The sequence below is a fragment of the Larimichthys crocea genome, chromosome III (genome assembly GCF_000972845.2).
Source record: "Larimichthys crocea isolate SSNF chromosome III, L_crocea_2.0, whole genome shotgun sequence".
NCBI classification, from domain to species: domain Eukaryota; kingdom Metazoa; phylum Chordata; class Actinopteri; family Sciaenidae; genus Larimichthys; species Larimichthys crocea.
The window spans coordinates 9,692,877-9,706,729 of record NC_040013.1 but is presented as its reverse complement, the minus strand read 5'-3'; the positions used below and the strand labels follow the sequence as shown (position 1 = coordinate 9,706,729).

Sequence of the window (13,853 nt, the reverse complement as noted above, 5' to 3'; positions counted from 1 at the left end):
GATATAGATACTTGTTTGAAGAGCCACTTGTGTCCTACCAATATCATTAGCACAACTGGTACACACTCCAGCAACACTCCTCAATATAGCCAACTAATTGGAAGTGGGTGAGGTGGCGTGCAACTTGCAAGGGGCCTGCCACTCCGTCTGCATTAAGCAGACACCTGTCACTGCTGGCTAGTATTCCCCTCTCTACTGTTCGCCTAGCATCCACTGAATATGTATTAGTGATGAGAGGTGCCATGTGTCCTGCCTGCGCCGCTGCAGGTTCCTAAGATCTGACATGAACATGCCTATTTTTCCATCAGGAGTGTCACAATGTCTGTCATACATAATGCTTCATTCACTCATGAGTCCCTGCCTGCCTTTCCTCTCTGTCCCTCCTGTCTCATTTCCATACCGCTCCTCATCCGTCTCCGGCTGCCGTTATTAGATTGAAAATGGCTTTTGGAAAGATGTTTCTCTCTTTAGCTTCTTCAGGCTGTCAACCTGATGGATTCCCGATTGTTTTGAAGGATAGTTGAGAACACGGGCTCTCTTTTTCCCTTACTGAAACAGTCCAATTTGGTAAACAGTGAATCACTCCAGCTCCAAGACGCTGTGTAAATTGAAAGGAGGGTGTCAGCATCACCTCAAGCTCTCTCTGTCTCTTCTCTGCTTCTCCACTCATGCTTTTCTAAATGCCTCTCTGCAGAATGGGAGCTTGTTTATTGCATTCCTCGTCTTTCAGGGCTGACAGGGAGGGAGGGAGAGAGAGACAGAGTGGAGGGAAAGGAGATATTGATTGAAACATGAAGACATTCACTTAGACAAGTCATTTATCGCCCCTCAGACAGCGCCTTGCGAGTGCTATGCAGCTAGGGTAGTTTTCTGTCACATCTATACAATACTTTTCTTTTTAGAGTTAAATTGTTGTGCAGCCAGAGGATTTCTTACTTTGTTTGCATCCAGATTAGAATTGGACTCAGGTGAAGGTATGATTGGACAGGAGCTACTTTACTTAGCATAGACTAGGCTAGGTGTTTTGATGTGCAGCGCTGGAGTTATATCATCCCTTTTAGCCAGCAATGAATAGTTTGAATAAGTCCCCCGCCTTCCCCCCTCTACGCCCCTTCATTCCTCTCCCAACTCCTCTTGTCCGCTCTGATGCAAACTGATGGGCCACTCAGAGATGAGCCCTGAACTCAGGCCAGGCATAGACACTGATCAGAGTGCCTGCCTGTCTCTGCAGATGAGTTTTGGTTCTCTGACGGCTCCTTGGCGGACAGGTCCAAGTTCAGCGATCCAGGCCTCATGCCCCTCCCAGACACTGCCTCAGGCCTGGACTGGTCTCACCTGGTTGACGCAGCACGGGCCTTTGAAGGTAACCAGCCTGGTTGAAGCTGCTGGCACCTCGTGTAACCTCCCCCCCCGCCACCTCCTCCTGGCTGCTTAGCGTGCGTGTGTGTGTTTGTGTGTGTGTCCATAATCTGCAAGTGCTAGCTCGCTTGCATGTGCAGGTTTGTGTGTGTTTTTATGTTTGTGTTTCTTCTAGAGTCTCCTAAGTGCTGTAAGAGGTGACTTGTGGGAATCCTTTTGCTTTTTGCGCCTCTGCTCTCTGAGCCTCATTGTGATTCCCATTAAGCACTTTAACCTGGGAAAATGAGCCATCATTTCTCAGTACAGACATGAAGCCAGTTTTTAAACCGTAAAACCAACAAGTCGTCACTCAGGGAGAGTTCTTACAGCAATGCCTTTTACTATTAAACTCTTGGAAGGATAGTTTGGGGTAATTTCAGCTCCCCTCATGGCCTTTTGTCCATTAAGTGTGAATTTGGTCCACCAAAGATGGTGGATTTTTTTTTCTCCTAAAAAAGAAATGGCTCAATGAACCATAAATTATCCTTTTCAAGGTGGTCTGTTCTTAAAAACTGTCTAGACAGCTGCTTTAGAGTCTTTGTGCTTTGTAGTGGCGTCCTGGGACAAGTGATTTAGGAATGGAGTACTTGGAGGACTAGCAGCATGTTGTTTTCAGACAACATGAGTGATATGTTCCTGTCAAAACCGAAATCTGTCTTTTCGCTCAGTCACGACCTGTTTTCGGTTAATTAGCATTTCCACGTCTCAGCCACTTCATGGTCAGCATCATCACTTCTGTTCATTTCTCTTGCTCCCAGTTTAAGTACTTCTTCGACCGCTCTCATACCAGTGCATTTCCCATTTATCACGGAAACGCTAACACGCCATGTGTTTGATTTTTTCCCCCCCACGCTTGAACTCCGTCTGACCCTGAGACCAGTGAGCAGGCAAAAGTGGCATGTGACCGTTCATTTGTCATAATTAATGAATCCTCTGTAGAGTTTCCTATTTGATACACTTACTGCTGCATAGCCTGCAGCATATCATTTAACAAGAGTGGAATCAGTGAAGATAATGTAGAGTCTGACTGACAGCAAGAAGGCAGTTGTCACGGCAGCTCAGCCGGCCCAGAAAAGCACTGTGTAAACTGGAGCCTTGTTGCCGAGCAGAAAGTGGCTCCAGGCTGCCATTGTGCCATGTATGTTTGAGCAGCTCTGGTTAGAGCCAGGGGAGAAGGAGATTGCCAGAGATGTAAAGCATTTATACCATTCATTATTGTGGTCATGCTGATCCTGAGAGACTGCTCATATTCTTGATGCAAGGAGACAGTTTGGATTGGGTTGCAGCATCCACAAACAAACTGTGGCATCCTGACTTTTAAAAGTAGAAACAGATGGAATTAAAAAGGCAACAAAAGGCTTTTGGTGCAATCATGAAAGCTCCCTTTGTCAACTATAGGATATGTTTTTAATATTCCATCATAAATAAACACTGCATTGTTCAGAGATTGTTGTGTTATGTCTGTTGTCTGTAGTGTGATCTGTTTTTGTTTGTTTGTTGTTGTTTTTTTAGACATTTGTCCAGTAAAATCTGGACCGCGGGTCATGCAAATATGACAAGCTGCTTTTCTAGAAGTCTTTAATCTTTCTGATGCAGCCATCGAACATGAGGAAAATGTTCATTCATATGTAAATTAAAGCTTGGTCTTCCTTCCCTGCCTCGTCTGAACAACTAACTCCAGGCTGGATCAGCTTTTGTCTTGGAGTGGATTAGCTTTCATTTGGGGGCTAAATTAATAGAAGGGTTTCCTTAATCTTTTCTATGAATATGCAGATCCCCCTATCTTAAGTCTCAGACCAAGGGCTTGAGAGAGGGGGCTTCTACAGAAAAAGAGCATTACGTCTCAAAACTGGGCTGTCCCCAAGTGTAACATGCCAAGTTTTGGTTTTCCATGGGGCTTTGAGTGAGCTTAAGGGCCTGATATGGTAAAACAAGCATGACTGGTGCCTTACAGCTCTGTGGGATCCAGCCCATTATGAGCCAAACAGCTGTCAGAGGAAGCTCGGAGGGGCGAGGGCACCAAAGCAACACCCGAGGGACTGACTTTATCTGTGAGGAGTCTAGAAATGCTCTGTTTACGGCGTTGTCCCTTATTGTCTGCTTGTAGATCTCTCTGTACGGAAGGGCCTCTTTTGGTGGCTTTGCAGCAGCGCTTCAATCAGAACCACTCATTCATACAGAGCATGAATGAAGCGCCCCATCCTGTCAGGAGTGTGTGCATGCGAGTGTGTTGTTTCTGCTCTATTTTAGTTGCATGTTGACATCATCAAATGCAAACACATTTCCTGTTTTTGATGTTAAGGGCATTTGATTAAAGGGCATATTATGACCTGTTACGTCATCTGTTCTGTCTCCAGACCAGCGCGTGGCCTCTTTCTGCACCATGACGGACATGCAGCGGGCAGAGGCTCTGCAGATCTCCAGAGAGCTGACCAGACGAGTGGTGGAGGCGGAGGGAGCAGCCCTGGAAGCAGAGTAGGCTTTACAGACGAACACAAACACACACCAACGCTCCTGTAGCAAGTGAAAAATTGACTATTCGCTAAAACTTAGCCCCAAACAGTGATTGTCCAGTCACAGCTTAGCAACCATAACCGGGCACAGCATGCTTTGGTGGTGTGGTGTGCGTCAGGCTCTAATAAAAGCAATACACAATATCTCAAGAGTTTAGATGGTGGTGTCTCTTTTTTTTTTTAACCTTTACAAAGTTTAATTTTTAAAGGTTTAGCAGTTCTGTGTTGCTCTTTATGTAATATGGAAGAATCTACAGATCAGAAACAACAAACTCATCAGTTTATTCTCCAAACATGAAGTTTGAAAATATGAACATTAAAACACAAATATAATCTTGTCCAAGCACGTGTTGGGGCTGGGGCTAACCAGCTTTATACTGTAATACATAAACATTGCTTCTCTATTTCCATGTCCCATTGGACTTCAACTGCATATCAATTATGTTACATCGCGTGCATATTTAAAACAGTCAACAGCAAATACTAAAAAGTCAACTAACCATTGGATAGCATTAGCTTACGCTAGCTAACTAAAGCTAGTTAGCTACAGTCGTCTTTCTGCCTACAAAAACCAAGGTGGTCTGCTGGAAACAGGAAGGTTGCTTGTTTTAACTTTGATTGTTTTAGACATTCCTAAAGGATTTAGATTGTAAATCTGCCTCCGTTATCATATTTCACCATATTTGCCATGCAAGGACACAAAGCTTGACAGGCGTAGAAATGGTAACTAAGGTGGGCCGGCTTAGCTAACAGTCCATTATCAGCTGCTTATGTGATAAATGACTCTTTCTTGAGTCTTACTAACATCCAGTTTGTGTTCCCATAACAGCAGCTCCCCCTCCACACTAACGGGCAAAGTCAACCAGTTAGAGGTGATCCTCAGGCAGCTGCAGCATGACCTCAGAAAGGTAAGTTCACACACATCAAACAAATTATGTTCGTCACTTTTTTTTTTGCATGTCTGTGTCACTCAGCTCAGGAGAATAGACATTGAGTAATGGGTGCCCTAAGGTTCGTGTAATACAAACTCGTCCACTTAATTCAATATCCTGCTTCCTTTCCTTATTGTTTCCCAGCCCAGCAATTCCCCACAATCACTAATGTGCTTAAAATGGAGAGAGGAAATGCACTTGTATCAGAACAGAGAAAAGGCCGCTTTGCCATCTTAATGCCTCCCATTTACACAGCGCTGACGAAAGACGGATGTTCTCTGTAATAGCGGGGCTTTTATTAAGCTATTTTGTATCCGTTTATTTTTACCTCATGTCTTGGTGCTGTGTGTGTGTGTGTGTGTTTGTGTGTTCAGGAGAAAGAGGATAAGGCGATGTTACAGGAGGAGGTGCAACACCTGAGACAGGACAACATGCGACTGCAGGAGGAGAGCCAGACGGCGGCGGCTCAGCTCAGGAAGTTCACAGAGTGGTTCTTTCACACCATTGACAAGAAACCCTGAGAGAGAGAGAGAGAGAGAGAGAGACCCGCAGAGGGAGAGAGAGAGAGAGAGAGGGAGAGAGAGAGAGAGAGAGCAAGATGGCCTTCACTCCTCCTGGGCACCCACTCAACTCCTACTTAAGACTCCCAGATGATCCACAGGCAAACAAACTTTCAAACAAACCATTACCGGCCCCCAGAGTAATCAAGACTCTTTAAAAAAAGCCCCTGCTTAGGAGACTGTAGTGCAGCCCTGTTTGGAAAGGCTTGAAACCCTGATCTGGACCTTAGTTTTGGGATCCTCCTTTGTCTGAAGTGCAGGGCTGTTTCTGATGTTAACCGTTTCTCCGTCCTGGCAAATGAGACTCTTGGGAAACCTCCTCATCTCCGGCGCTGGAGAGGAATTGAGAAAAGCAACCCCCGGGGGCCCCCGCCCGAGTCCCTGGGATCTTCTTACAGTAGTGGAATGTAAAGCTCATTTACTGTAGTCAACATATAATCTACCTACGTATGTCCCGTCAGTCTACTGTACTGTATACTCAGCTGTACTGTATCATACTGCGCACACTGTCACACAGCTGTTTCTGTGCCGGCCTTCACGGACACAGGAAAGTGGAGAGGGTGAGGCGAGGCGAGGAGGGGAGGAATGTACTGGACATAATGAAGTGGTACTTACTGTCTGCTTGCACCAAGAGGAATCCACATGTGGTGGTCTTGAAACATACAGTGGGGGGAAAAATGAATGTAGCTCAACTGAGACCCTTTTATTTCTGGATATCTGGATCCCAAAGTCACAAAAGTTTCAAGGTTTTTGATGTTCTGGGCCATTTTTTTTTTTTTTTTTTTTTTGCTTTCGCAATTAATTCCACTTTTTCTTTTCCTCAGTGTTGTAACGTAGGGTCACATGGCAGTAATTTTGATGTTTAAAGGTGCTTTCCCTACACACGTTTGTCAGTAGTTTCCATTCACTGTCACAATGTCCTAGCAATAACGAAGTGGTAGTTACGAAACTGTGTTTTAAAAAAATAAAAAAAATTTAGCACAAACGTGAAGAGTTCCTGTCGAGAAGCAGTCGTACTTGACATGTATTTATAAAACAGGAAGAGACTGTGCCTAAAACTCTTGGTTGTACATGGATTGTTTCTCTTTGCTTTTAATTTGTCTTTTATAAACACATGCCTTGTCTGTGGCTCACTGATATGAAAATTGTGTGTATGAATGTGAATGTGTGTGTGTGTGTCTGTGTAGTCTATCACAGCTAAATGTGTTCTTATGCAGTGGTTTCTAGAGCATTAGAGCAAGCGCCAGTGAACCACACTTACAATGCCAAATGTGTTTATTTCTGTACATATCTGCCACAGAAGTGTCTTGTATTTAACACTATTATTTAAGCTTATTTAACCTAAAGTTGTTTATTTTATTAAGGGTATTTGTTTTTTTTTGTTTTTTTTTCTGCACTAAGGAGAGTTAAAGCTCTGTGTATGTTGTAAAGTGTGTAGCTTGCCAGGGCAAAAAAAACAACTATATATTTAAATATATAAATGATGATTTTGGAGATTCCAACATTTGGATGCTGCTAGATTACAGTTTGCTGGTTTGTATGCTTTTAAAAATGTCTCTCTCCGTAAACTGTCTCATCCCTGGTGGGACACTGGTTGCTTTATTTGTTTTTGTTCTATTTTTTCTTTTGTTTTTTTAATAAATGTAGTTGTAAAAATAAGATGATGATTTTCGTGTTTTCTCTTTTGTTTTATTGTTTCTATTGCCGGAATCCTTAACCAAATGATTTATGCTGATGGATAATCTGCTCATGTTTAGTAAATAAAAAACTGGTGTTAAATATAGATTCACATTTTTTTCAACTATGTCTTAAAAAAATAGTTGAACATGTTAGAAAATCTGAAAAAAAAAATGCTTATTTGCTTTCCTGCCAAATGTTAAATGAAATTCATAACACTCCTGTATCTGTCCCTTTAAATACCTATACTTTTAAATGTGAGGGTGGAGCTACAGATGGTTAGCTTAGCATGAACAGGAAACAGCTACCCTGCCTCTGCGTTACACTTTGGTCTTAACGTGTTAATTAGTGAGCTTTGGATGTGCATGTAGAAGGATTGTTCAGTTAACTCTTTCAGTCTCGCTATTCTAAGATAATTGTTTGCTCTTGCAGACGTGACAGTAATTTCTCATCCAACTTGAAAAGAAAGTGAAAAAGCACATTTTCAAATCCCCTGAAACTAACACATTTATCCACAGCAATCATTCTGGACAAAAATGCATTCTTTTAATAAGTCACTTCAATCTGTGAATCTGTCCTTAAATAGTCTGGTCGGCACATTCCAACTTAATCCTACATCTATCTTTCAAGTGATCTTTGAAAACTGTGTTCAGTTTTCAGTCCGAGTGCATCAACATTATAATCAAAATAGCGAGCAACAAAATAAATCTGTCAAAGTCGCTGATTTTTTTTAAACAAAGTTCTTAAATCTTGTGGAAACAGAAGATTTGGGCTTATTAAAACCAATATAAACGTAATACGTAAACGTAAATCGCCTTAGATGTATTGGAAAGAATCAAAGGGATGAAGGTAAAATAATTTCAGACGAGAGCCTTAAGTTTGTGCACCTAGTGGTAGGAATGATATGGAAATGAAGATGGATCGAGAGCTGAGTAAATGTCTTCATCAGCCAGCTGAGATTGTGTTCGTGAGGCTTAGACAAAGAGCTCATTTTGAGCACTGCATTTGCTGAGTTCCCGCAGGTGAAAAAGAAGATAACAACCTTTTCTATGAGACTTTTTCATCCTCTATTTTGTAAACAGCAGGTGTGCTAAGACTCTCGAATGGAAACATGAAACCATAATGTGTTTGTGACTTGATTCCCTGTGAGTTGGTGTGCTTTAAATAAATGACAGATGTTGCTTTCACCGCAGGGACGGCAAAGGACTCACTGAATAATTAATCATAAGCCTTTTTGGGTGCTGAGAGAAAAACAATTAAATTTGTTTGCGACTTCCTGCATAAACCTCCACCCCAGCTGCTGGAGTGTGGTCCAATCTATCATGTCCTCTAGGGGCTGGTGGCTATGCAGCTGCATTGAACTGTGGGTAGAGCTGGTCTGGCTGTGTCTACCTTGGATGGAGTTGGAGCCAGCTGCATTTCTTTGAAATGTTCTTATTTTTGCACATTTTCTGTGTCAGCAAGTCCTGCGTCTGAGGTGACGCAGCAATTTCAATGAAAAGGTGTAGCTTCATCCGATTCCGACTGCTTCCTGAATTAACCTGCAGGTTATATCACCTGCAGCCTGCTCTGCTCCTCTCCATCAGGCCATTCCTCTCACTGGTGCGGCCTATAAAAATACCTTGATGGTCATGTGAGGACGAGCTCTCTCGGTTTGGCCAGGACCAGCGTGCAGTCAGATGAGGTAGTTAATCTACATGTGTGTGCACGGTGCCAGGACAGCAGATGGGAGCTCACACTGGCACAAGGCAAAAGTGTTGCCTGTTTTTTCGGACAGAGAAAGAATCCAGGGTGTGTTGTGGTGGGCAAGATCAGGAGTTCGACCACTACAGAGAGGTGCCAAACAACTTTGGCATGAGGGGAATCTGGAGAAGCATCCATGGAGCGAGGCCGGGCCAGCAGCAGAGAGTGAAAATGGGAAAACAAGCGGCAGCAGAAGGATGCATGGGACCAATCTCATCCTGCAATGACATGTTGGTATTTTAGCAGCCTTGCAAAATATGCTGACGAGCAGTAAAGTTAGAACCAATCCAATAGATTGAAATGTACTCTAACCAGATGGAAGCGCTTACAGTCACGCAGACCGTATTGATTTCTAATATTTGACTGTGTCAGCAGTTAACGGAATAAACGTTAGCATTCCTCCTCCGCTCAAGAGTGACGGTCATACGCTGCTACACAGAGTTGGTGCACATCACACATAATTGCATGCGACTGGGATGCAGTTGTCCTGTTTCCACGGCATCTGCTGTTTCCACGGTCCCAGAGCAGATGCTCCCCTGCTGTGAGTGCCACCCTGGTCCGGATCACGTTACCCTGGATAGGGTTCAGTGTGCCCAAAGCACAGCTAGCACAGCTGGCACAGCTCAGAGGGAGGGGGAACTTTATCGACTGCGTGTGTAGGTCAGCCTGTAGTTACTGCTTGCAAAATATCGAATATCAGCTTCAGCTTTCAGCTTTCAGCTTCCCTGAAACAATGAATTAGATTTTGTGTGTTTCTGTTGGATTATTGTAAAAAAAAAAATTAAAAAATCAACTCCAGGATTGCAGGGAATTATTCATTTGACATTATGTCGATGTATTATTCAGAGTGGATGTTGGGCGTAATCCTGGGTTCAGTAACTTGATATCAGATTTTTCCACTTTTACCAGAAAGTTACATGTATAAATGATTGACCCCTGCTGAGATATTAAGCATTGAGGACGGTGAAGAAAAAAGGAAAATTCAATGGGATTGCCTTTGGTCTTGTCAGACAGTTAGGAAATCTCAATTGTGTTGTGTGCCTGTGAGGCGTAACAGCAGGATTAGCTCTCTCACCTGGACTGCTTATCTGTGCAGCTCATCTCCCCTCAGCAGGCGCTTTGAAATTCCCTCTCACTCACTGGGGAGCTGCATCTCACGCACAACACAAAAGAAAAGAAAGGAAAGAAAGAGAGGATGGGAGGGAGGGGAGACGAAAAGAAGAAACCAGCAGACAGTCATCTCTCTCCCCCATCTGCCTCCAATGTCCCCCGGGCCGCCGCTATCTGTCAGTCAAGTCACAGGTGACCACCCCCTTAGCTGAACCTAGTGAAGGGCGACATTTTATAAGCCACTTGCCTGACTGCCTGGTCTCAATAGAAATCAGAAAGGGGGTACAAAAAAATCATTCTCCAGAAAGGTCACTGCTGGCAGAAAAGCATGAAATCTCACACATCCAGCGGAGACAAAAAACCTCAGTAAACCTCTTGTGTTGTCGGCATGGGGATAAAAGAAAGGTTCATGTCTTGTATTCTCTGTCTCTGTTGTTTCATTGCTAAATTAGATAAAGAGACAGGAACACACAGATAAGACGGGGCTGCTGAATTATCTTCATTTGCCGAGATGTCCTTGTCTGTTGTCCTTGTCAGCCTCCAAGCAACAGCGAGCCCGGCTATCGATTCTCAATCGGCTGCTTCAGTGCAAACAGCCCCGGCTGTGAAGAGGCATTCAAGGCACACGGGCAGGTGGGTGTACGGATGGTGGTTGGGATGTTTTCAGACCCAGATCCCTATGCTGACTTTCCCTTTTTTCGTATTTAAGATATTGATTATGCAAACTTGCATTAGTCTGGCCTGGTCCGTGTGGCTGAGTGGAGGGGTTGTTTTAGAGGGTCATGGGAATATTGATGTCCTGAGGGTGAATGGTAGGTGTGAGAGTGGGGGCGTGTAGTAGCCAATAACAAAAAAACCCCGCTAACCCATCATCAGCAATAAAAGCTTAACTGTAGAAGCGATCGATCCTCTGTGTGAGAGAGGAGACACGGACACACTAGAAGGTCAAACGCGAAATGTGTCTGAGCTTTCTCTCGTCGACACAGTGAGCTCAGGAATGAGCGATGCCATTTCCCTTCAACCTGGCGTGCTCACATTAAACTGTTAAATAGAATGCATGCTGTGTCCATGTGCAAGTAATAAGAACAGACCTGTCATTATCTGAAGGCATGTGTTGTTGAAAATCTACTTCACAGACATGTTGGTGATTTCATCCTTTAGAGAAATTTAAGTCCACTTAAGCTAATTTTTCTCCACAAAAAACAAAACAAACCATCGAAAATGTGACTGAAAATTTGATTCAGGTACACAAAACTATTCAGTTCATGTCATCCAGTCTGCTACATACCTTAATGCACAACCACATTTTTCCATCATATTCTCGAGGTTGTTTTATATATCGGAAAGAGCAGATGTTCCTATTTTGAACTGTGTAACAGATGTGAAAACGTAATAAATGTCACATCAGTCCCTTACAGTAAGTCCATAATCTCTTTTTCCGTACATGAAATAATTTGTATGACCTAAGAGTCTGCAGCCACGCCAGCACCTCTGCGAGGCGGCAGTACACAGTGACAATAACATGCTGATGTTTAGAACGTATACAATAATCATCATCAACATCCTGTTCACCATCTTACTTAAGCATGTTAGCATTTTAATGTTAATGCTAATTAGCATTAACACAAAGTAGAGTTGAGACTAATGGGAATATCATGAACTGTCTGATCTGATGATGGTGCTAAATTAAAAGTCAGTGTAGCACAAATTTGTGCCAATTCATCCAGACATTAAGATATTGGATTATGGAACCTTTTTTTTTTAAGATATTTTTTTGGCCTTTTCAAGCTTATTTTTGATAGAGACAGCTGAAGAGTGGCAGGAATGTGGGGAGAGAGAGATGGGGAATGACATGCAGGAAAGCGCCACAGGTTGGATTCGAAGCATCGTACATGGGGCGGATGCTCTACCAACTGAGCTAATCGACTTATGGAACATTTTGACCTGCTAGTGGCACTAAAGGAAAAGTCATAGGCAAAGAAACTAATTCAGTTTCATCCTGCAGAGACCACAAACGCCTGTACAAAAGTTCATAGTAATCTACCCAATGATTGTTGAAATAGCTGAGTCTTGTGGGCTGATCGGCCATCTCCTGAGTCACAGTGCTAGCATGACTATAAATGACCAGGTAATCGGCAGTATTTATATTATATATAATATAAATTTCATCTTGATGGATCTCTGTACATTTCTGTCTTCTCACAGAGAAGTGCATCAGGGATTACCGTCTCCTGCTTCACATGCCAGACAGTGACATTTATGTCTTCATTCAGCATGTCAACAAAAGTAATAAATGTTAATCTATGAAGCCTAATAAAACATGAAAACCAGAAGATTTTTGATTTGTGATTTTAATTAGTCTGCTTGATAGCAGAACTTTATGTGCACCAGGAGCAATGAAGCACACACTAAGTATTGGTATTTTCCTGAATAGTTCATTAACCGGTTCAATAAGTACACATTAATGTGCACTTCTTCCTCTCCCAGTGACAGCTCAGTGTTTATGATGTGGAAACAAAGCTCCACCATTGCACCCCATTGTGATGAAGGCTCAGTGTGGCTTGGATTACTCAACTAAATTTGCTATTTAAATAACACACAGTCATTGACTCTAATATGACTCCCATTCAAAAAGTGTGTAATCGCTTTATAACTTTAGCATCATTACATCGACCTGTCATTTATCCATTGTTTAAAACTACAGTTAACAATTGAATACTGAGATAGTGAGCTGGTATTACCCACACACTTTATGACTAAAATGTTTTTCAAATGTGATTTCATGTAAAGCAACTAACCTGCACAACGAGATAAAGACATGAGTAAACCACTCATCTGTGGACTCCGTGTTCACACTGACCTCTGACTCCAGCAATTATTTCCCATCGATTGCTTATGTAATCAATAATATACAACACAATAAGGTTGAAGGTATTTGCATAAAACAGCCATCTCAAGATGAACGACCTGTAATCTCAGAAAAACAAACTTACATCGCTCCAACCCTCAGACGTGTTGTTGTGTGTTATTTACTCACTTACTTACTCACGACTTATTTGTCTTAACGACATAACACTTTGACAAGTGCTCGCCACGCTGCCGGTGTAATTTATGTGTGTAATAACAAAAGTGCAAAGCTCTGGTGATCTATATGTCAAAGATGAGCTAGTCAGCCTTCCGTCCGCCCGGTCCCAGAGCTACCAGAGATTCTCGTCTCTCCATCATTTTTACTATACTTCTGTTTAACATGCTGCTCATCTCCTCAGCAAAGCGTCTATGTGCTGTACAGTAGATTTATCTGTTTTAGTACAATTTTCATCCTCACGTTGCATAATGTTTCAAACTTTGGAGGTCAATTTGGATAATATTTTCTGGTATTTCTCCATTTCATTTAACATCAGGATCCAAAACTGTGCAAAAGATTACTGCCAGCTGGATGGCTAACAAAACATTGTTAGTCTTTTATGCTATGCTCTTTTGCGAGCAACACGGCTCCAACAATAGCAATGTTGGACTTGAAGAGTTATTGGATAGATCACCGTTAAATTTTGTACAGACCCTCCGCACATGTGCGCCTCTGGATAATTTTAATCACTTTAGTCATCCGCAGACTTTTCCTCTAGTGCCATCATCAGGTCAAACTTGTACTTTGTCAAATATTTACATATGCTAACATGCTACACTAAGATGGACATGGTCAGCATGTTAAACATGCAGCTTCTTAGGCAGAGTGATAATGTCAGCATGGTGTCGTTAGTATTTAGCTTGTGGCTGTAGACCAGAGGTCTATAATATTCTACTTCACTGCAGGTCATATTATCACTTGGAGCATGTTTCTGTTGTTGTATAATATTTATAAATATTATAAATTTTCGAAGCCTCTAAGATAACATGATGCATGCTTTAGAGACGGCCGGGAT

The 13,853-nt window shown here is 42.5% G+C and overlaps 1 protein-coding gene across 4 annotated transcripts in view; it reads left to right on the top strand.

Annotated features, from left to right (window-relative positions):
- The window catches only part of LOC104924454 (signal-induced proliferation-associated 1-like protein 2), an 81,893-nt gene extending 74,831 nt beyond the window's left edge, over positions 1 to 7,062 (top strand). For 2 of the 4 annotated variants that reach the window (XM_027277691.1, XM_027277688.1), the window contains 4 exons: positions 1,232 to 1,363; positions 3,756 to 3,873; positions 4,741 to 4,819; positions 5,218 to 5,364. In XM_027277691.1, coding sequence (XP_027133492.1) covers positions 1,232 to 1,363; positions 3,756 to 3,873; positions 4,741 to 4,819; positions 5,218 to 5,364 — 476 coding nt within the window. Of the gene's footprint in view, positions 1 to 1,231; positions 1,364 to 3,755; positions 3,874 to 4,740; positions 4,820 to 5,217 lie in introns of all 4 variants that reach the window. The other 2 variants (XM_027277689.1, XM_027277690.1) reach the window with 2 other exon arrangements.
- The last annotated feature ends 6,791 nt before the right edge of the window (positions 7,063 to 13,853 follow it).